The sequence below is a fragment of the Phascolarctos cinereus genome, unplaced genomic scaffold (assembly GCF_003287225.1).
Source record: "Phascolarctos cinereus isolate Bilbo 61053 unplaced genomic scaffold, phaCin_HiC Scaffold_2;HRSCAF=192, whole genome shotgun sequence".
In the NCBI taxonomy this organism is placed as follows: domain Eukaryota; kingdom Metazoa; phylum Chordata; class Mammalia; order Diprotodontia; family Phascolarctidae; genus Phascolarctos; species Phascolarctos cinereus.
In genome coordinates this window covers 220,581,577-220,602,926 of record NW_027555625.1, presented here as the reverse complement: position 1 = coordinate 220,602,926, position 21,350 = coordinate 220,581,577, and the positions used below count along the sequence as shown (strand labels likewise).

The 21,350-nt window shown below is 48.5% G+C and overlaps 3 protein-coding genes across 7 annotated transcripts in view; 1 reads left to right on the top strand and 2 right to left on the bottom strand.

The window, feature by feature from the left end:
- The window catches only part of TRIM54 (tripartite motif containing 54), a 30,440-nt gene extending 25,290 nt beyond the window's left edge, over positions 1–5,150 (top strand). The window contains exons 3-9 of the mRNA XM_020983727.2: positions 1,968–2,139; positions 2,661–2,756; positions 3,276–3,509; positions 3,654–3,676; positions 3,876–4,000; positions 4,521–4,613; positions 5,021–5,150. Coding sequence (XP_020839386.1) covers positions 1,968–2,139; positions 2,661–2,756; positions 3,276–3,509; positions 3,654–3,676; positions 3,876–4,000; positions 4,521–4,613; positions 5,021–5,031 — 754 coding nt within the window. The 3' untranslated portion in view covers positions 5,032–5,150. The remainder of the gene's footprint in view (positions 1–1,967; positions 2,140–2,660; positions 2,757–3,275; positions 3,510–3,653; positions 3,677–3,875; positions 4,001–4,520; positions 4,614–5,020) is intronic.
- Positions 5,151–5,690: 540 nt separating this feature from the next.
- On the bottom strand, positions 5,691–7,496 carry UCN (urocortin). Of its 2 annotated transcripts, XM_020983833.2 has the most exons (2): positions 6,665–7,496; positions 5,691–6,263 (listed from the first exon to the last, which is right to left on the bottom strand). In XM_020983833.2, exon 2 carries the CDS (start codon positions 6,235–6,237, stop codon positions 5,845–5,847), a length of 393 nt encoding a protein of 130 aa, XP_020839492.1. In that variant the 5' UTR covers positions 6,238–6,263; positions 6,665–7,496; the 3' UTR covers positions 5,691–5,844. The 2 variants fall into 2 exon arrangements, with proteins under 2 accessions (XP_020839492.1, XP_078005922.1); XM_078149796.1 differs by having other exon boundaries at positions 5,691–7,496.
- Positions 7,497–7,595: 99 nt separating this feature from the next.
- Positions 7,596–19,528, bottom strand: MPV17 (mitochondrial inner membrane protein MPV17). Of its 4 annotated transcripts, none has more exons than XM_020983828.2 (8): positions 19,437–19,528; positions 18,493–18,567; positions 10,718–10,833; positions 10,379–10,471; positions 10,130–10,225; positions 9,727–9,759; positions 9,417–9,469; positions 7,596–8,242 (listed from the first exon to the last, which is right to left on the bottom strand). In XM_020983828.2, the coding sequence occupies exons 2-8, from the start codon at positions 18,560–18,562 to the stop codon at positions 8,173–8,175; spliced, it is 531 nt and encodes a 176-aa protein (XP_020839487.1). In that variant the 5' UTR covers positions 18,563–18,567; positions 19,437–19,528; the 3' UTR covers positions 7,596–8,172. The 4 variants fall into 4 exon arrangements, with proteins under 4 accessions (XP_020839487.1, XP_020839488.1, XP_020839489.1 ...); XM_020983829.1 differs by lacking the exon at positions 19,437–19,528 and adding an exon at positions 19,353–19,435; XM_020983830.2 differs by lacking the exon at positions 19,437–19,528 and adding an exon at positions 19,338–19,362.
- Between the last annotated feature and the right edge of the window lie 1,822 nt (positions 19,529–21,350).

Here is a 21,350-nt window from a genome sequence, read left to right as displayed (position 1 = left end):
TGTTGCAAAAGTAAAATTTGTAACAGCTCAGACATAGTTATGGGGAAAGGGGGGAGATCTAGTAAGGATTCCAGCATGACTCTTAGATTTCAAGCCTGAGAGCTTAGTGTTGCCTTCTACAGTAACAGCGAAAGTAGGAGGGAGGGAGGCTGTGGAGGGAGAGATAATGAGTTCAGTTTTGGACATATTGAGTTTAAGATGTCTGAAAGGCAGTTGGAGATGTGAGACTAAAGACTAGCAGAGAGATTGGGGAGGGCAGCTGGGTGGTGCAGTGAATAAAACACTGGGCCTGTAGTCAAGAAGAACTGAGTTCAAATCCAGCCTTAGACACGTACTAGCTATGTGACCCTGGGAAGTCACTTGACCTTGTTTGCCTCAGTTCCTTCTCTGTAAAAATGAGCTGAAGAAGGAAATGGCAAACCACTGCAGTATTTTTGCCAAGAAAACCCCAAATGGGGCCATAGAGTCAGACACGTCTGAAATGAGTGAACAACAACAGAAAAATTGGCACAAGATTGGCAGATTTGAGAATCATCAGCATAGAGATGGTAATTAAATCCATGGGAGCTGATGAGATCATCAAGTGAAGGAGTACACAGGAACAAGAAAAGGTCTAAGACAGAACCTTGACAGATACCTAGGACATGCCTAGAAGGCATGTGTTATTCTGAACAACCAAGTGGGTGAAGAAATGTTTATTGTCCAGACTATGATGGGCAGTTGGATGGGTAACCCATAGATTTGGTCCATCAGTACCTGTATTTTGTACAGACACTGTGCATAGACAATGAGCTGGGACCAAAAATAAATAGGAGAAAGGAGAGCAGGTTTGGGAAATTGCACGGTGCTTTTAATGACCCCAAGCTTCTCCCTAGAAAGAGCCCCATCTTTTTTAATCCCAATGTTCTTCTGGTAATCCTTCATGGCTTTGAGTCACAGAATACCACAGCCTCTGAAGAATTCAGTTTGAGGGTTATTCAAAGGGTAATGGAGAAGACAATAGAGGGTGTGACTAGTACACAACACATTGCCACTCCACAACTAAACAAGAGAAGGGGTATAGAGGATAGAGAGAAGAAAGGCTAGAAAAGAAGATGGGCCTGACATGGTGAGAGAGAGAGAAGGATAAGAAAAGATGGTTGTCCTGCTCTATTGGTAACAATACAATCAGAAATAAATTTGAGGAAAGCATCCAGCAAGTTTGGTCGACCCCTATGGAAGATCAACAAGAATTCATGGACAAGGGTCACCCAAGGCTAAGGATGAGTTGTGCATCATTTGAGGGGGTACTCACATCCAGGAGCTTGACGATCATTGAAAAATTGTGCATTATAGAGGGTCAGTTTTGTGTCCGATAGCACACATTTGTTAGAAGGCTAACTGAATTTAGGAGGTGATCTCAGACCTTAAAACTAGGTAAATACAACTGGCCCATGAGGAGAACGAATTCACACATCAATCTCAGCCCTCATTTCTACCCATACCTAGTTGAGGATTGAGAGAGCTGACTTTGGAGCCAGGAACACCTGGGTTTACATCCCACTTCTAAACATCTGTGATCCTGGGCAAATCACTTGATCTCTCGGAGCTCTCTGAAACTCCCAGACTACAAGTCGATGAGGAAGTGCTAATTTGAATGGGGAGGAGGAGTTTCCTTGTGTGAGTTCTCTGAATCAATAAAATCACAGATCTAGCCCCTATCCCTATCCTACCCAAGTATTTGACTCCTTGTAGACCTTGGGATGGCCATTGTCCTGGGATTGTCTTCTCCTCTGAAGGAAAGCATTCAAGAGATTAGACAAGGGCCCTGGACATACAGACCATAGATAGAACAGACATATTGTCCTGCCTAGTTTCAGCAGGAATTTTTGGGCTGCGAGATGCAACTTCCACTTTCTCACCTGCTCAGACCTGTCTTTACTAATCCTGGTTGCTCCCCTGATGATCCCTTTGCTACTGTTCTCTAGGCCTCTGCATTCGAAGGCGGAGCAGCACCTAATGTGTGAGGAGCATGAGGAGGAGAAGATTAACATCTATTGCCTGAGCTGCGAGGTGCCCACCTGCTCCCTCTGCAAGGTGTTTGGTGCTCACAAGGACTGTGAGGTGGCACCACTGCCCAACATCTACAAACGCCAGAAGGTAACAATCTCAAGAAAGAGACTTGGGTCTTGAAATCTATATCTTATACAAACTATGAGGTCCTTTGGAATCCATCCTCTATCTCATTTCCCACAACCTACATAGATTTGGTTCAGAATCCCTGAGATTCACCTCCCTCTTCCCTTTCTAGCCTCTGAAGACTTGGCTTCCCTGGGGTTAGATTTTCTGAAATAGTTTCTTTTTCTTTTCTTTTTTTTTCTTTTTCTTTTTGCTAGGCAATAGGGTTAAGTGACTTGCCCAGGGTCACACAGCTAGTAAGTGTTACGTGTCTGAGGCCGGATTTGAACTTAGGTCCTCTTGAATCCAGGGCTGGTGCTCTATCCACTGTGCCACCTAGCTGCCCCATCTGAAATAGTTTCTTAAGGATACCCTCCCTAGGCAAGAATTCCTTATCCATTTCCATTGTTGTCCATCCTGGCTATGTGTGTGAAGGGAGGGGGAGTGCCTAGAAGTGGGAAGATGCCTAGGCATAGAATCACTTTGTGCCTGACATGTGGCAGAGCGAGCTGAGCGATGGTATTGCCATGCTGGTGGCTGGAAATGACCGGGTCCAGGCAGTCATTACTCAGATGGAAGAAGTGTGCCAGACCATTGAAGTAAGTATGGGGCATCTTCAGGGGAAGTGGTGGACAGGAGTCTCCCAGAGAAGTGGGACTAGGAGGGGTGGGTAACTAATGCTATAGCAGTCAGGGCCCAAGGAAAATGGGGTGCCTCAAACCTGGTGGGGAGAAGGGAAGAGAAAAGTGTTTCTCTGGACTTCCATCCAAGCCTTGGGACCAGAAATTCCTGTGTGTATTGAAGAATTGTATAATTGTGCCTTTCCCTGGCCCCCATAAGATCAGAGTGTCTTCTGGTCTCCCCAACCCTTCCCTCCTCCCTCCTTTGAAGGTGAGACTGTTAGATGAGACCAAACAAATCCTGTATGGGGTATGATTGTGTTTATGAGTGCCTGTGAGTATGGAACACCTCTCAGCTCTGTGCCTGTCTGTGGTAGCTGACTCATGACAGGACCCTGACAGCACAGGTTCTAGGAGTCACTTTGGGCTTTTTCTGGGTGCCTGAGACCCTTGGCCCTTTGAAGGACCCTCCTCCCAACATCTCCACCCCAACTTCAGGACAACAGTCGAAGGCAGAAGCAACTACTGGGACAGAAGTTTGAGACATTGTGTGCAGTACTGGAAGAGAGGAAAGCAGAACTACTTCAGACCCTGGCCCGGGAACAGGAGGAGAAGCTTCAGCGGGTTCGAGGGCTCATCCGTCAATATGGAGACCACTTAGAGGCCTCATCCAAGCTTGTGGAGTCTGCCATTCAGTCCATGGAGGAGCCGCAGATGGCTCTCTACCTCCAGGTGGGGCAACTCCAGGGCCAGAAGGCCTTAGTGCCTGTTGGAGAGGGAGTGGGGTGGGGATGCTCCTCACATGTATGTTTAGGTTAGGCTGGAGTGGAGCTGGCTATGTTGGGCTCACTTTTGCTCTCTCTTTCCCCCCTGTAGCAGGCCAAGGAGCTGATTAAAAAGTGAGTCTGATGTTGGGCTTCACTCTTAGCTGGGTTGGGGAGATTTATAAAAAGGGGAAGAGGGAGGGGCAAGGGCATATGTGTCTGAGAAGACTGTGCTCCTTGAGCAGAAAGGGGTGGGGGCCTATCTTTGGGCCTGGGCTGATGAATCAGGGAGCCTTAGAGGCATTTCAGGATTGAGTTGAGCCCATTGTTGTAGGGTTGGGGACATGGCAAAGGTGGAGTTGGCTGGGCGGCCAGAACCAGGCTATGAAAGCATGGAACAGTTCTCAGTGAATGTGGAACATGTGGCTGAGATGCTCCGGACAATTGACTTCCAGACTGGTGAGAGACCCGGGAAGAGATCAACGGACAGAAATACTTGGACCAAAGGAAAGGGGGAGGGGGGCGAATTGGAGGTAATTAACTGCATTATGTTCATAGATTTAGAGAGAGAAGGGACCTTCCAGGTCATCCATTCCCACTCCCTTATTTTCCGTTCAGGAAATTGAAGCCCAGAGATGTTGTGACTCATCCAAAGTCACACAGATAGCAGAACCAGAATCATAGGATAACTCTAGAACTAGAAGGGACCTTTAAGGTCATCCGGTCCAACCCCTTCCCTCATTTTACAGGTAAGGAAACCAAGTCCCAGTAAGGTGAATTGAATTGCTCAAGGTTGCACAAGTAGTGTTCAGAAATAGGATTTGAACCCAGGTTCTCTGACTATAGATAGAGGTGGTCCTGCACCTCCTGTATCATATTGCACAGTTGGATTTGGGGGTAATTAAGGGACATGAGGGAACTGAGGGTTCAGGATGATGGGGTCTAAGCCTATGTAATCAGATTTTTATATTTGCCCCAGGGGGTTCTGGGGAGGAAGAAGAAGAGGAGTTGGTGCTGGAAGGGGAGGATGTCAGTGCCGGGGCTGAGGAAGAGAGACAGGAGGCTTCGGAGGGTAAGTGAGCCCTACTAGGTTGTGGAGATGCCTTTCGAAAGACTGACCCATTGAAAATAATAATGAGTCAGGGCTAGCGTAGAAGGTGGATTGGCTCTTCTCACCTGATTTCCATCAGCCACAGAGCTAAGGTACCCAGGGAAGCCAGGGTACTACGGAAGTATCCAAGTGCCTCTCTTGGACTCCTATATTCCCTCCAGAGCCCTGAGTTTCTGAAGAGTAGTGTCTGCCCTATCTTTTCCCTCTCCCTGCCTTTTCCTAAGGGCTGGTTGTAGGAGATGCTGTTCAGGCACTGAACCAGAGGGAGGCTCAGTAGCTTATGGTCTAAGCGGAATTAGATGCACCCTCTGGGGTCCTCTTAGCACCTCTTTAATTCGCCCACCCACTGAGTCTTTCCCTCCCAACAGGTCTGCACTGATTTCGTCTTAAGAAAACCTTCTAGGTTCCTGAAGGCACGTAAGAATAACTCAGAAGACACAGGGAGAGAACGAGTCTTCGGCTGCCCTGAGGCTCAAAATAAAGGATGCGATTGCCTTATGTGCTCCGAATTCTCTCCTTCTGTCCCTGTGGCCTCGTGGCCGGGTGTCTAGGCCCCAGCCCCGTGCGCGCTCTCTCTTCTCCCCATTCCCAGAGGGTTAACTGGGTTAGGTTAACTGCAGTCTCGCCCCCTCACCGTCCCTGATCTATTTGGGGTCCTTCACCTAGTGAAGTAGAAAGCTCTACCGAGGTCAAACCTTAGCCGGAGACAAGGGGAGGGGGGCAGCGGGTCACTGTCTCCTCAGATTTGGCTTGGGAAACAACTGGAGGGAAGCGGAGGGGTTTGTAGATGGAATGGCAGCCCCGAAAACCCTGAGCGTTCAGCTTTCAGAGGGATCTGGGGAGTGAGAAATGGATTTGTAACCGTTTTCTGAGAGTCCGGAGAAGGATCTATTCCCTCTTCCCCTTAATCTAGGCTAGTCGGGTGAGGTTCCACAGAAAGGGATTGGGTTTGGCCCTATAGAGTGACCTGGTCCAGGGTCTCAGCTCTGTGTCCCCCTCCGCTCCAGCCCCAGCCCCGCGCCAAAGCGGGAGACACCGACTCTTCATCGCTTTTATTAGAAAACAGAAACACCGTCCGCAGTAGGGAGCCGAACTGGGCCACGCCCCGCACAGTTCCGGGGGGCTTCCAGGACTGGCCCCCCAATGCCGCCTCTTGGTCCAAGGCGGCAGAACAAGGCTGGCCAGCCCGGGTTCACTTGCCCACCGAGTCGAAGATGAGCCGGTTCTGCTCAGCGCGCTCCCTCTGGCTCTGCGTCCGTGCCAGTTCCAGCAGGGTCCGCAGCAGATGGAAGGTCAGGTCGATGGAGAGAGAAGGTTCGTCCCGTTTGGGCTTGGACCGATAGCTCACGGGTGAGGACAGGGTGCCTGTCCCAGAGGCCAAACGCGGGAAACGCTCGGTCAGGAGGAGGAGGAGGGCACGGGCTCCCCCGGCCTGGTTCCTGGGACTCCACCGCAAACTCCGATCCAGACCTTTGTCCCTGGGGGACATCGCCTCCAGAGTACCCCGTCCGCCGCTGCCCGGGCGCAGCTGGACTAAGAGAAGCAGCAATGCTGCCAACAGAGCGGTGCGCCTTGGCCACCTCATGGTGTTGGTGCCGCCGCTGCCGGGCCCTGGGAGGCACACATACAAGGGAAGGGGTAGGGCGCGCGGAAGACGGGCTGGTGTGGGGGTTGAGGGGGGCGGCGGGTCCAAGGCTGCCCCAGGCTTTTGGTCACTTCTACCCCAGCACATTCCCACCCATTCCAACCTTGGACACCACGTGCCTGCCAGACCAATTCCACCACGTGCCCCGACAGCCGCTGAAGCTAGGCGCACACCCCAGCCACCCTTTTCTCTTTGCTTGGAGATGAGAGATCTGGGACACGTCCCGCGATGGACCCATCCCACCTCCCAGCCCGCCCGGAAAGGGGACTAGTTACCCAGCAAAGCAGCTGGGGGAGCAAGCAAGAAAGGGCTGGTCCGGGAGGGCGCTCAGCTAGGGGAGCGGGTGCGCTCAGAACGAACCACTCACGGGTTTCTCCGAGTGTGTTGCCGCGGGGGTGTAGCAGAGCTTCAGTCACTGTCCCAACCGAACCGGAGTCTGGGAGCACGGGGCCGGTTGCCAGTGCCTGGAGAACTCGGGGAGTGTCCCGGGGCTGCTGCCAGATTTATATAGGGACGGGGCAGCTCCGATTGACGTCAGCGAAGGACATGCACTGATTGTAGATGAACTGACAGAATCACAGCTCTAAGAGCGGCAGGGGTGAGGAGCTGAACTCCCCCCCAGGGACAAGACCCCGGGAATGGAATACAGCCTGCTACCTCTAGGGGCAAGCGCCAGGGATGGTGCTTGGAGTTGTTACGGATAACATCAGTTCCAGATGGGCCCGGACGTGGGCAGTCCTGGCTTGGACCAAAGGACCCAGGAAGACCTCGCACCGTTTTCAATTCAGTCTACAGCATCTTGTCTTTCCAGCACCCTCCTCCCTAGTGGAAATCTCAACTTCCTGGGGAAAATTTTCCTTACCGAGAAGGGAAAGCCGAAGCTGACCAAAGTCAAAATGTGGAGCTGTCCGTGGTTCTGACTACAGCTCTTTTTCAGCCCATTTCAGCAAGAGGGATCTGAATTCTAGACTGAGAGGAAGAAAGAGGACTATATAGTTGGCACACAACCCCGACAGCCTGCGCTTCTAGCTCTGCAGCCAGAGACTGGGTCCAAAGGCTGTCCTCACGGGCAAAAGGGACCAAATTAATCCACTGAGCTAATTCTCTTTTCCTAAAGGTTCCCTACCATTTGCACTTCTGTTTAGATCCTGAAATTTAAAAGTCCAGGGTCTTTTAATTAAGGATTTAAAAGCAGATAGTCTCTGGTCCCCAGAAATTCCCAGACCAAAAACGGCACATTCTGTTGACTCCATTACTCTGGGCAGATGGTAGTTACACAAAGAGGAATTATCCAGTGGTCTAGCCTAGCTGATTCTTTTATTCTTAAGTGAGGGAAGAAGGGTGGAAAAAGAGGGATAGGTGCTTCGCTCTGGCTTCAGAGCTGACTGAATTTTTCCCTCAGTCAGGGAGTAGGAAAGGTTGGGGTGAACTACCAAACAGCATCACAAATCTTTGACTCTCTGTTGGAACTGTATTCTGTGTCTAGAGCCACAAACCACATCAATTATCACCGCCATTTAGTTAAGGCAGAGCTGTCTGTAAAGGTCTAGGGTGAATTAAGGGTCTAGCCAAACTTGAAGAAGGATAGGTTAGGAAAAGATGAGCAGAGAATTAGGCAAAGACTGCACATAATGGTAACAAGGGAAGTAAAACACATCAGTTTTCATTTTCTAAAACTACTTGCAAGGCTGTACTATTTACATTTCATGGGGCGGGGGGGGGCGTTGATTCATTTCAGTGTCCCATCCCAGAAGTCCTTTCTGTCCAGTGGCTTGGCATCCTAAAAACTGTCTGGGAGTGCTCTGAAGACATCTGAACCCATCCCAGGGTCAAGAGGTACAGCTCCAATGTAGGGGGACATGAGGAGAGGAGGACTCAGGCCTGATGTGACTTCCAGGATAGGTAGGTGTTCCAGACAACAGAAACGCACTGGACAAAAGCCAACCTGAGGAACAGGAAAAGCATCATTGAGAACAGGAGGAAGGGGGTGGGGACAGAGATGAGAAAGACAAAGGAGAAGAGCAATGGGGGGAAAGAAAGATGGAGAAGAGGGAGAGAAAAAAGCAGAAAAGAGAAATTTTCTCCCACAGGAAACTGGCAGGATTTATAACCTCATCTTACCACCCAAGTCTTCCCCTAACCCTTTCCCCCCTTAAAATAGTAATGATTGTACTGGGTCAGAACCCTGGTTTACCCAAGTCAGTGTTCTGGGGCACCAACAGGGTCCCAAGGGCTTTACCATAGAAGAGTATGGTTGTCCTTCCCAATATTACTTTTAAAGGTGGAGAATAGCTCAGTTTCTCTCAGTAACCATTTATGGCTTTCATTCAGGCATATATCCAAATGTTTTCTGAATGTTTCTATTTCCTGCCTGTACCAACTCTTGGGGTAGTGAGTTCCTTAAGTTTATTACCTGCTTCATGAGGTGGTATTTCCTTTTATTAGCTATACATTTGCCATACTGGCATTTCAAAGGGTTTCCCCTCATTCTAACATTTCAGGATTTGGGGAAGTCCATGTTCACCACATCTATGGTACATGTGGTTTTTTTGCCTTTAGATTATCTTCTCTTAGCTTCACCCTTTCCAGACTAGAGTTCCAATTCTAAGATCGCCTCTCTCCCCTCAACTATTTTATTTGCCTTTCTCTGATTACCTTATAACCTTCTTGAGGCTTCAAAACCAAATAGTACAATATCCACCAGTTTTATTGAAGGGTAGTAAAATGTTTTCTCTTTGACTGAACTGACATATCCTACCTGGCTTCCTGCCTTACCTGTCTGCTTAACCTAGGCTGTAGCAGCCTGGACTCTGTCCCTCTAGCAATGGCATGGCATCAGAGGGAAAGGATTCATATGGGACAGGAAAAAGGACCGTGGAAGTGGGATCTTTTTTGGAATTCTGTATGAGATTCAGAGGGCAGACTGAAGAGGACTTTGTGAGGGGTGAGAGGTTCTGACTACAGCACAAAGGAATATGAAGAGCCTTGATTTATGGGCAGAAGATTTTGGGTTTGGAGGGCTGAGGGATTTAAAGATGGAATGAGCATCACACAGCTTTCAGACTTGTATTTTTTAACCTGAAATATTCTGGGAGAGTATCAGTGGGTTTTTTCCCTACCTGTAGATAAGGGGAATAAGGTAGAAGTTGGCCAACTGCACAGTAGGCCAGATCTGCAAAAAAACAACAATAATAATAATAATGATGATAAGGAAGAAGTTATACCACTGTCTTATCTAGGAACAGTATTTTCTGGCCCCCATTCAAAGAGCCTTCATCAGACCCATCCCAACCCCTGGGCATGTGAATCCAGTCCAATAGGTAACTTGCTCAGGCCCCCAAGTCATCCCCAGCGAAGATCCAATCCAGAGAAGGCCCAAAGCCCAGGGCTTTCCACAGCCTTAAGGAGAATGACTGATTTGTCTCTTACATAGTAGTTGGTGATGAGGGCATCAGAGTAATCCTGAAGAAACAAGTAAGGAAAAGGTTAAGTCTTACACTCCCTCCTCTTGGCATCATAGCCTTTTCCACTCTCTTCCATTGACTACGTGAGAGCGGGGACAAGTCTTAATTATCTGTGACTCTCTGCCAGGACCAACCACAGTTCTCTACACACTGAAGACACGTAATAATTGACTGGTTTTCAATGAATGGGACTTCTTGGTGCTCAGCAAACATGCAACAACTGCCCTTTTCCCTATCACTGGACTCAAACCACCTGTTAAGTCTCTGAACTTCCAACATTCCTAATTTGCTTGAATTCTACTATGTTCCTTTGGGAATCCCCCAGATCCACCTGTATACCCAATCAAATCCTGAGACTCCATCCTCACCCGTCGCAGTCTGGCCCAGTTATCCTTGGCTGACAGTCCATCAAGTGTACCAATCAGTGGAAGCAAGCACCCCAAAAAACATGGGGCAAAGGCCCCCTGAGAAGAGAGAACAGGAAGAAGAGAATATGTTAGAGCTCTAATGCTTATCTGTCAAAGAGTACATTCCTTCTCTACAGACACAGATTCATATAATCACAGCCCCTTCTGATCCACTGTTGCTCTTCCCTTCCTCACTTCCCCTCTGCTCACCTGATCCACCACCATCTTCTTCAGTGCATCCATCCTGGTGTTGCCAGGGATTAGTCGGTCCAAAACCTTGTACCAGCCACCTACCACAGGGCCCTGAACGCAAATCCAGGACAGAAGGAGAAGCAAAAAAAGGGAAACTCTAGCTAGCAAATACTAATATTGTTTCCCTCAAAAGGTAGGAAATCACATCATAGAGGAAATAACTGAGGGCAAGGAGAGGGAGACTGGGGATTATGGGCATAAAGAGATGGAGGTCAAGAGCCTGGAGAGTACAAGGGAAGATGGAGATCTGGGTCCACTGTCCAAATCATCATCCAGCCAACTATAGGTGTGACTCACCACAAAGCTGCAGCCTATAAAAGCCATGGTTAGGGTCCTGTGGACCTCGTACTTCTCTAAACTCCGTTTCTCTATCAGCTGCTGAGAGATGATGTCACCTATCCCCATCAGGGACCCTGGAAGTAGAAGACATCGTCAGGTTGCCTTGTCAGAAATCCAAGGGAAAGCAAAGTTTTCTGAAAGATGGGGTAAAATCTACTAAGTATAAGGTTTTGGCAATCACTGCCTTGACCTTCTTTATCCATAGGTCGGGGGGGGGAGGCATCCTATTTTTTAGCAACTGAGGGTCCTTCTCAGTTCCTGGAAGCTTTCCCTGTCTCCAAGGACTGTCACAAGGGTAGCTGTGTTTTTACAGTTAATTCTTGAGATGAGGGGACTGTAAACAGGGCCCATCAAGATCCTCCAAATAGGGCAGGAAATCCTTTCTATTTCAAGAGCTCTGAGGTGATCGTGAGAGTAAGCAAAGGCCCCACCAGCTGCTGATATGAGAACCTCAAATGCAGCTAGGACATGGAGAAAGATACTGTAGATAGGGCATGACTAGGACCAGGAATTCTAATTTTGATTCCTGGCTCTAACCAAAATCCTTCTTTTCACCAAGTATCATAGTCTGCATGGAGGCAGCATGGTACAGTGCAAAGAACCCTGCCTCTGGAATAAAAGGACCTGGTACAAATCTTACCTCTGACACTTGCTAGCTGTATGACCTCTGACAAGTCACTCAATTCCTCTAGGCCTCATTTTTCTTAGCTTTAAAAATCAGGAAGTTAAATGCAATGGACTCTCATCAGTCCTAGATCTATGGCCTATGATCTATGGGGAACAAAATGAATAGGTCACTTCCAGAAACACTCAGGTGCTGCAAAGAGGGCAGATGAGCTGGTGAGGAAGTTAGAAAGAACAGACCTTGTCTTCCTCTGGCTTGTAGATAGCCACAAACAACCTCACATCACAGTCCCACATTTCCTCAGAGGCCTTGAAGGGAGAATCCAGCAGTGACAAAAGCCAGAGGGAAAAGGGTCCCTGTGGAGCCCACTGATACATAGCCCCATGCAGTCACAGATACTCTCAAACAGGTCCTCAGACAGACATCATTAATATTGACTGAGTGCCCAGTGGGCCGTGATGGGCTCTCGTGTGAGTGTATGTGCACACAATGTGTGAGTGCACAAACATATACAGAAGCCTCTGTGTGAAGTGACCAGCATAATCTCCAGGTTTCTTCTGTCTTGCTGAGTAATGAAAGCACCCGCCTGCAGCACCTCAACAGCGTCCCTGTGCCCTCAATTAGAACTGGACAAACACATCCTTCCACCCCAACGTGTATCCTGGCTGGCTCTGACGTCCATGCTGGCTGCAAGATCACCCTTCTGGCTCACACAACCAGTGTGCTCAGCTCTTTTCCCAACTCCCACGTCGTGCCCTGAGAAGTGGACAAGCAGTAACCAACAGCCAACTGGGTAAGGCTAGGAGCTGGAAGAGGTTAGTCAGGTTTGCTGGCACTCTCAGCCACGAAGCAGTCCCAGGCCCTCTTCCAGGGGAGCCCAGCAGCCTGGCCACTGCCTCATTCATCTTAGTCCCAAAAGGGTGGAGTTATTCTCCCCACAGCAAGAGCAAAGTGACTTAAATGACCAGTTTTCCTTAAGGGAACTATATTCCCTGTCCCCCCAATAATATCTCCATGCACACACATATTCCGGGTCTCTATCAGACCCAAAAATGGAAGTGGAAGATTCTAACTAGTCCAGAGGGCTGTGGTATAGGGAGAGAAGGGGCCCCAGAAGCTTGCTGAGCTCTGCTATGCTGGATTTCCATTCTATCATGTGCCTGTTTCTTTCTGCATCCACTCAGAGGGAGTGACTCTAGCTATGAATATATAGGAAGAAAAGAAGAGCACCCAGTCCCCAGCTGACAGAGAGGTGATGGGCTCAGGGTACAAAATAAGACTTTTTTTTTTTTTGACACGGCCAATGCAGGAATTTGTTTTTAGCTACACATATCTGTTATAAGAGCTTTTTTCCCCTCTTTTTTTTCTTTTAATGAGTAGAGGAAATGGGATTGAAAGAAAATAAATTTTTGTTAATTGAAAAAACAAAATAATATGTAAAAAAGAAAGTAGCACCTATTAAGAGGCAAGTAATTGGGAGGGAAGAAAAGGAGGTAGGGTCATATGCTGCCTTCACATGAGAGACCACTGAAGGCAAATAAAAGGCCCTAGGAGGCTCAAGCAGAGCTCAAATCCCCAGACCCTGTGAGGCTGGCAGGCAGAAACATCAGCCCCATTGTCTCTCACCTGCAGCAGTGTCTGAGTGACTCTGCTGAGCTCCCACCGGACCACATAAACCCCAAAGACTTTGGCCCAGAATAATACCACCTTGTGATATAGGACTCTTTCTTTTCAAAAACTCTTACTTCCATCTCATTTGACATCCCACCCCACCAGTGACCCTATGAGATACAGACAGACCTCTTTTTTTGGCAGGTGAGGAAACTGAGGCAACAGAGAAGACAGATGATTTGCCAAAAAGGTCACACAACAGGGTAAGGGAAGAGCTGGGGCTAGAACTCAAGTCTTTTGGATCCTGGTCTTCGGACTCACTGTCCTTAGTACGTACACAGGGCAGGGAAGCAAGAGACACATTAATTTAGAGCTCAGGACCCTGCCCCCCAGCCTCATTTTCTTGGTAAATGATGGGCCGGCAAGATGCCACGGTGGGAGATGAAGCTTTCTCCAGCATGCCTACCTAGGGCAGTTTTCAACAAAGACAATTTCATATATTTTTACTGAGAATCGACTATAGAGAGAACCTGTGACGGACACTGGTGATGGGGAGATATAAAGTTTGTATAAGTCATGTTCTCCGTCCTCATGCACTAATAATTTTGTTCTGCTTCAGACTGAAGTGAACCCTGGGCTTCCTTTTTCATGTGGGAGTAGGGAGTAGGCTTCTGAAACTAGAACCACTCCAGGTCTGATTCCCAATTTGAATTGGCTTTGTGGCAATTGAAGGGATGTGCAGAGAATGAGGTAAGCAAGGACTTTACCTCAGACCAGGTGTCCTGAGGGACCTTGGTGTAAAGGCCTGAGCATTGCCTTGAGTTGAAAGGAAGGGGAAACTCGGGAATACAAACACCATGGCCCAATGTCGGCCCAATATCTGGGTTGAGATCCCTTCCCAGCTATATTCTCTACCTGTCAAACTGATATTCTTAAAATACAGATCTGACCACATCATTTCCCTGTAGTGGCTCCTATTGCCTTTAAGATAAAATACAAACTTAGTGTGACATTTAAAGTTCTCTGTAATCTGGCTCCAACATGTCTTTCTAGAGCTATCTCATATCATTATCCCTTTCCCACTCTGTTTCAAGCCCAAATGGCCAGTAGATTCTTCCTTCTTCACAACATCCCATGCTTTTGCACACGTTGTCCCCCGCCTGTAATGTTTGCCTTCTTCTCCTCCACCCCTTAACAAGGCACAGCTCAGGTGCCACTTCCTTGAGGAAGCCTTTTCTAATCCTCTCAGTTGTTAATGCTCTCCTGGAAATTAATTCCTATTTCTTTTGCATATATCTGCATTTGTATTAGAGGCAGCAAGTTGTTGTGAACAGAAAACTAACAGGTCAGGGAAGACCTGGGATCAAGTCCCACTGTGATACAGACTGCTGGAGTGACAAGCCACTCAACCTCTCTGTTCTAGGCAATTCTTTGAACCTCTAGGTTGTAGGAAGAAGTGCTGATCTGCACTGGTAAAGGAAGTTCTATGCACCAATGACAACAAAGGTCCAGTCCCTATTCCAATATGTATGTACTGACTCATGCACATGTTCTTTCACCCCAACAAGCTCCTTGAAGGCAGAACTATTCAACAAGTGCTCAAAAAATGCAAGCTGACTTGAACTGAACAGATTCAAACTCCAAAACTGCCCCAGCTTCCTGGAGGTCCTTCAGGATCTATGTGTTTGGGTGCAGATCCTAGGACCATTTTTACCACCCTCACCTAATCTGAAGCTCTTTCTAGAGGTCCAGGGAGTGGAGGGGTAGAGGGTGGCACCATTAACCTGATGACTCTTCATAAAGCAACAAGGTAGCTAGGTTGAGAAGCCCCTAAGCATCGCTGGGCACTGAGCCCACTGGGCAGATAGCTGGTGCAGGCAATGACGTCATCTTTCTGGACTGGGGCCAGGTTCTGATGCTGTCACTCTCTAGCACAGCCAGTATGGGAGTGGGGAGGAAGGAGAGAGGGGAGAAAGGAGAACCAGTCCTAGGGCACTGGTCCATCCAGAACCCCCTGTGGCAGTCCCAAGTCTCTCCCCCACACATACACCCAGAGAAGCAATTCAAGAGATCCTGTAAAGGGTGTGGGCCCTCCTTGCCTCCCATGGATTGACCACAAGTCAGGGACCAAAAGGAAGGCTGGAGAAAGAAAAGTGAAATTTTATTAGTGGGTTGGGAGGTAAACAGATAGAAGTAAATGAGAAAAAGAAAGGAGGCTGGAGACAGCTCCTCAGATGACTGAAAATAGGAAACATGTCCTTGAAAAGCAGGAGCCCTCGGTGGGACACAGCCACCGGTGCTGCCGACTCACCCGGCTCCCCCCTCTCCTCCCCAGGGGCCTCTCAGGAGATTAAACAGTGTCAAGGTGGGGGCTTGGGCTGGCAAGAAGCCCAGGATGAGCTGGAACCACAGGACCGCAAGGATTGGGGAGGGGAGGAAAGGAACAAGAAAGGACTTATCTTCCATGTTTCAGGAAGAAGGGTACCCTTAGAGCTCTAAGGGCTACAGCCGCCTGCCCCAGCCACCTACTGCCCTTCTGAAAGGAAAAGAAAAGAAGGGTTTGTGGGGCAGCTTTGCAGTTTATGGTGTCCAAGTCTAGACCAGCGGAAGCTGAATCCTAGGATTTGGGGTCTGGATCAGTCCTGGGAGGTTAGGAGGGTTCTTAGAATCATAAGACTTAGAAATGGAAGGGTCCTTAAAGATTTACAGCCCCCTTCATTTACAGAAGTGACTTGCCCAAGGGCACACAGGCTGTAAGTAGCAACCCCTAGGATCTGAACTGGGGGACAGTTTCTTGGGGACATTGTGGAGAAGATTACTGCTCAGCTATTGGAGTAAGTAACCTCTGAGGTCCCTTCCAACCCTGAGATTGGAGATTCTGAGAACCAAGGTTCTCTCTGAGCTAACATCTTTACTTCTTCTACTGTCACAGAGAGCATAGCCCAAAGAATCACAGCATGTTAAAGTGGAGGGAATGCTAGATCAGCTGGGCCTCTCACTTTACTTATGACGAAGCTGACATTCAGAGAAGTGAAGGCTTTTATACAGCTAACAAAAGAAAGAACTGAGACTACCACACAGTTCTTTTATGTCCAAGTCTCTTCCCACTACACTTTGCTTCCCTTCCTGGGGAAAGTGAGTTAGTTCCAGTGTTCCCAGGGGAGTTTAACACCTATCTATGGCAGGCCCAGAATGCCTGGGACCACTGTCTGACACAGCCTCTACAAAAGGAAAGGATAAGTCTGACTCAGTTTCTCCAGGATCCGCAGGGTTAGAAGCACTTTTCTAATCCCCTCAGTTGATAGTACTTCCAGGAAACTACTTCCTTTTTTTTTTTTATTGCATATATCTGCATTTGTATTAGAGGCAGCAAGTTGTCATGAACAGAGAACTGGTCTTAAATGTGGGAAGACCTGGAATCAAGTCCCACTGTCATATGGACTGCAGGAGTGACAAACCACTCAACCTCTCTGTTCTAGGCAATTCTTTGAACCTCTAGGTTGTAGGAGGAAGTGCAAAACCATCCTCAGACATGGCAAAAGTCAAATCTAATGCCAAGAGCTTGTGGGACTGGACCAGACACTTACCCAGGGGCAGGGTTCACTCCTGGTATGTTCTATGTGGCAGCACAGTAGGTCAGGGAGAATGTGGTACAATGAGGAGAACAATAGGCTTATTCAAGAGTTAAGAGAGACCTGTATTCGAATTCTACTTCTGACATTTAGTAGCTATATAACTGATCAAGTCACTAAATCTCTGAGCCTCAGTTTTCTTGTTTACAAAATAATGATAATGCCAGTAGTAACTACCTCAGTTTTGTTGTGAAGATCAAATGAGAATACATGTAAAATGCTGTGCAAACCACACATTATGGAAATGTCACCTGTTATTAATAATAATAATAATAATATCAATGGGTTCTAGGTCATTAATGCCCAGAAAAGAAAACAGCACAGAGGGCTGAGCCCTCCTCTCTTGTGTCCATAGTTTGGTCCACTTTGAATACTATTCCTGGAATGTGGGGCTAGCCTATGGAAAACTGAAGGACTTTCTGGGAACTAGGGTATTCTGGAGGGGATCTAATGAGTCTAGGAATACCTTTGACCCAGAACAAAACCCTCCAGACAGGTCCTGGAACTCAACTGGCTTCTGCAAAGAACAAGACGTGGAAAGAGCTTTGGTCCTCAATCCTATCCTGGTCAGATGTCCAAGAACTGGGAGCCCCCAAGTATGGTGGACTCACTCTACTCTACCTTATCAACTTTCTTCCCAAAACAATCTCAACCTTCTCATTTATGGTCAGAAGAGACTTTCCAGGCTCACTCCCAGAGAGTGAGAAGAAAAGGCAAAAGGGTCATCCCTCTTTTCTCCCCAAGTCCACCCTGGGACCTTCCTCCTGGCAGCTGCCAACTCTGGACAAATGTAGAAGCTGGCCGGGCACAGAGCCCAGCGTGTCAGTTCCCATCATGGCCACACAGTGCAGCATGAGTCACCACACACACTCAGCCCAGGTGAGTCACTGCCCTGGCGGGCACGCCGAGGACAGGACATGGGGTGGTCAGACACAGTGGGCTGGGTAAAGACCCAGGGGAGTCTGAAGTATGGGGGGGGGGTTGAGATGGGAAAAACTCAGCTGCTCAGGGCCACGTATTTTAGACTCTGGGATTGATATGGTAGTAAATAGGAAAAAGGCCATTAGCACCAACTTCTACTCCTCCTTTTCAACAATACTCTGACCCTATCTAGACTCATTGCCTTAATGTTGTCTTGGATGGCCCAGAACCCTACTCCAAGGCACACCTCTGTGGTCTGGAACTATGGTCAAGGTCCCTTCAACCAACAAAACTTACTTATATGTGGTCCTTTCTGAGCCCTATGACCTAATCTCCAAGGATAGCTCATCTGTTAAAGGAAGGCATTCATAGACTCTAGTGTTACTGTATTGCCCTTTTTCCAGATGATACATTTGCCTCTTTACAGAAATGACTGACTGCACAGGAAATCTCAGGTCCCCACAGCAGGTCTGAGTGGGCGATTTTCTTGAGTAGGTTGACCTTTCAGTCCTCTTCAAATCACATCTCGTGAATGGCTTTTCCTGTACCCTCACCTCCCCTGAGGACAGGCCTGGCCTGGACTCTCAGTTGTGAGGAATAAGGATCTTGATAAGAAAAGTATAAAGGGAAAGAGAATCTGTCCCTCTAGGAAGGAAGGAGCAGGTACTAGGGACTAACAGGTACTGCTGCCCTTCAGTCCATTAAGTATAGCCTTGGCACCAAAGTGGAGTTATGGTGAGAATGAACCAAAAAAGGAACGTGAGCATCTTGTTCTTATCATACTTGTAGAACCACCTTATCATGGTGGGTAGGAGTAAGGAGAATCTGTCCTGCTGACACTCCTGTGCTGGTTGGCAAACAGGACTTGAGGGAGATAGGAGAATCTACAGTTTCCTCCCCAAGGATACAGCCTACTGTAGTGTCAGTCCCAGGAAAATACTCACCAGATGTGAGAATCTGTACCTTCCATGGGTGAGCAGCCAGTACTTGCTGGTATGCCCGCCAGAGAATCATGTCTCCTGTGGGGATAGTGGGGCCGGGGAGCATAGCTTTAGGACTGGAATGGGTCTCCCTTTCATTTCATAGATGAGAAAACAAACCCCAGAGAATGACTTGTCCAGCAAGCAAGCTGGAAAGCTGGAATTTGGGCTTGAGTCCTGACTCCAAATCCAGTATTCTCCCTAGGGAAGCAAGCTGCCTTCTGTGTCACTACCTGTACACCCTCCTGCTCGACCATGAAATCCACCCCTCCTCTTCTGGCATCTTCACCTGCACTAAAGGCAGCTCCTCTGGGAGCCTGAGGGCAGGGAGAACAGCTGTGCCTCCCAGGGCCTGCTGGGGTCTGGGGGATGTGCCCACTCGGAAAGGGGACAATCCGTAAACATGCATGAGGCTCCTGCTAGGCTCTGGGTGACGAGAAAGTGAGGGTCCCTGCCCAAAAGGAGCTCATTTCCCACTAAGCGGGGACCAGGCCTAAAAGTGACACCTTCTTCCACATTCTTGGCAGGAGGGAATGAGCTCCTTAGCCATTAAGAGCTGGGAGGACTGGACTTTAGGGCTGACAGAACCTCAGACTTCACGAAATCAACCCTCTTCGCTTTACAGATGGGGAAACTGAAGCCTAGTGAGGTTGAGTGATCTTCCCGAGATCACACAGTGAGCCAGAGGCAGGGGCGGGATTCGGACCCGCGCAACTCGCAGCCCGGCCACTGCCTCGGGAGTTTTCAAGGGCCCGGCCGAAACCTCCCCAAGAGTAATGGCAGAGCAGCGGAGCGAGAGGGAAACTGACATTCTGCGTACTCACGGTCAATGGGGATGACGTCATGTGCATGGTGCGCGTGCGCGGGGTGCTTCCCCGAGAAGCGGGGAAACGTGGCACCAAACTCACCTTAGATACCGCCCGTCTCTGCGAGTCCGCTCCCGCTCACCCGCACGGGACTTCCCGTGCAAGGCCCGCCCCATCCGCTCGGGGAAAGCCCCGCCCCGGAGGCCCTGCGCTTTGCCCCTCTTGGGCGGTGGGGCGGGTCAGGGGTGTCGTCGGGCCCGGCCCCCGAAAGTATCCTTCTGGATGGGCAGGAGCTGCCTGGGGAGGTTTTGGCCCTGGCTGAAATGGTCAGGTCCGAGGCCATCTGGTGGAACTCGGGCCCAGATGAGGCCTGGCTCGGGGAAGGATGTGTCCTGGGTCACTAGGGGAGTTAACCTTAGCCCCATTTTGTAGAAGAGGAAACCAAGGTCCAGAGGGGAAGAGGGCTGCCTGAGGTCACACTGCTAGTCAGTTTGAAGCCGGCAGGCCTCCAGACTCCACATCCAGTGACTTTTCCTGGGCCTCCGAGAGACCACTGCAGGCTTTTGGGTTTCTTCAGGGTAAAACTTTCCAAAGGGAAGCCGAGTCACAATGGTGGAAGGAAGAAAGAACCCTCGATCCCCCTTTTCTCACCTAGGTAAAGCACTCCTGGACAGCTAGGTGGCCCAGTGGATTAGAACTAGGCCTTCCTGAGTTCAAATGTGCCCTCAGACACTAGCCGTGTGACCCTGGGCAAGTCACTTAACCCTGTTGGCCTCAATTCTTCATCTGTAAAATGAGCTGGAGAAGGAAATGGAAAACTACTCTGGTATCTTTGCAAAGAAAACCCCAAATGGAGCCACAAAGTCACACATGACTGAACAGCAAAAAGCTCCTCTTCTGAGAAAAGGTATATGGGGAACCATGAAGAAGACTGGAGAGGAGCGCTGTCTGTGGGAGGTAACACTTACCGATAGACTAGTCTCTCCAACAAGTTTCCCAGCTGCCTTATTGCAGCCAAGCCAGTAGTTCCTTAGGACTGGTTCCATTCCAGCCTCTCAAGAATTAGAGCTGCTCAGATGATGAAGTGAAAAAAATTTTTTCCTTCTCTATTCCCATGGATAGGCTCCCATTAAACACCCACAGTTGTAGGAGGAAAGGAGTGTGATATGAATTAGTGAAGGAGTTTGAGAAGTGGTCAGAGAGAACCAGAAGAAAATAGTGTCAAAAACCCAGAAAGGAGAGTATCTAGGAGAGGGTTAATAGTATCAAATGCTAGAGAGATAGGTGTAGGATGAGGACTGAGAAAAGGCCATTAGAACTGGCATTTAAGACACCTTATAGTATCTTTGAAAAGAGCAGTTTTAGTCGTGATAAACTGAAAGTCAGATTGCATGAGATTTGCGAGGAGGTGGAGGCAAGCGAGTATAGAGTTTGGCTGAAAAGGGTAGAGAGATATATAGTATGGTAATTTGAAGTGAAAGAATTTAGTAAAGATTTTTTAAGGATAAGTGAGACATAGGTATGTATATGTTGGCAGGAAGAAGAAACCAGAGAGGGAGAGATTAAAGATTATACAGAGGGGATGATTGAGGGGGCAGTTTGCTGGGTAAGATGAAGGAATTCCAGGATCAAGTATATGTAGAGGGGCTGGCATTATTGAGAAGAGCTACTTCATTATCAGACTAAAAGAAAAGAATGGGGAATGATGGATGTCAAGGAATTCTAAGATGAAGGGAAGGGAAGAAGAGCTTACAGCAAATGGCCTCTTTTTCCTCCCCAGTAAAATACAAGTTGAAGCCTTCAGCAGAATTGCAGATGGGGAGAAAAGTGTGGGAAGTTTGAGGAGAGAAGAAAAACAAACAACCTCTGGGGAGTGGGATAATCAGGGAATCATAAAAGCATGGTGAGCATAAAAGCAAGGCCCAGTTGAGTTTGGGTAAATTTATAGTAGACCTAGGCAGCTCGATTGTGTGATTTCCTCTAGCTCTGTTCAGCAACAGATGAGGAGGAGCTAAA

Bases quoted from the DNA above. Each gene is read 5' to 3' on its own strand.
- UCN (XM_078149796.1), bottom strand. From the start codon at position 6,384: ATGTGCTGGGGTAGAAGTGACCAAAAGCCTGGGGCAGCCTTGGACCCG.
- MPV17 (XM_020983828.2), bottom strand. From the start codon at position 18,562: ATGATTCTCTGGCGGGCATACCAGCAAGTACTGGCTGCTCACCCATGG. The intron at 10,226-10,378 runs GTGAGCAGAGGG...CTCTCTTCTCAG, and splicing joins AGAAGATGGTGGTGGATCAG to GGGGCCTTTGCCCCATGTTT. The intron at 8,243-9,416 runs GTAGGGAAAAAA...CCTGTTCCTCAG, and splicing joins CTTATTCCCCTTATCTACAG to GTTGGCTTTTGTCCAGTGCG.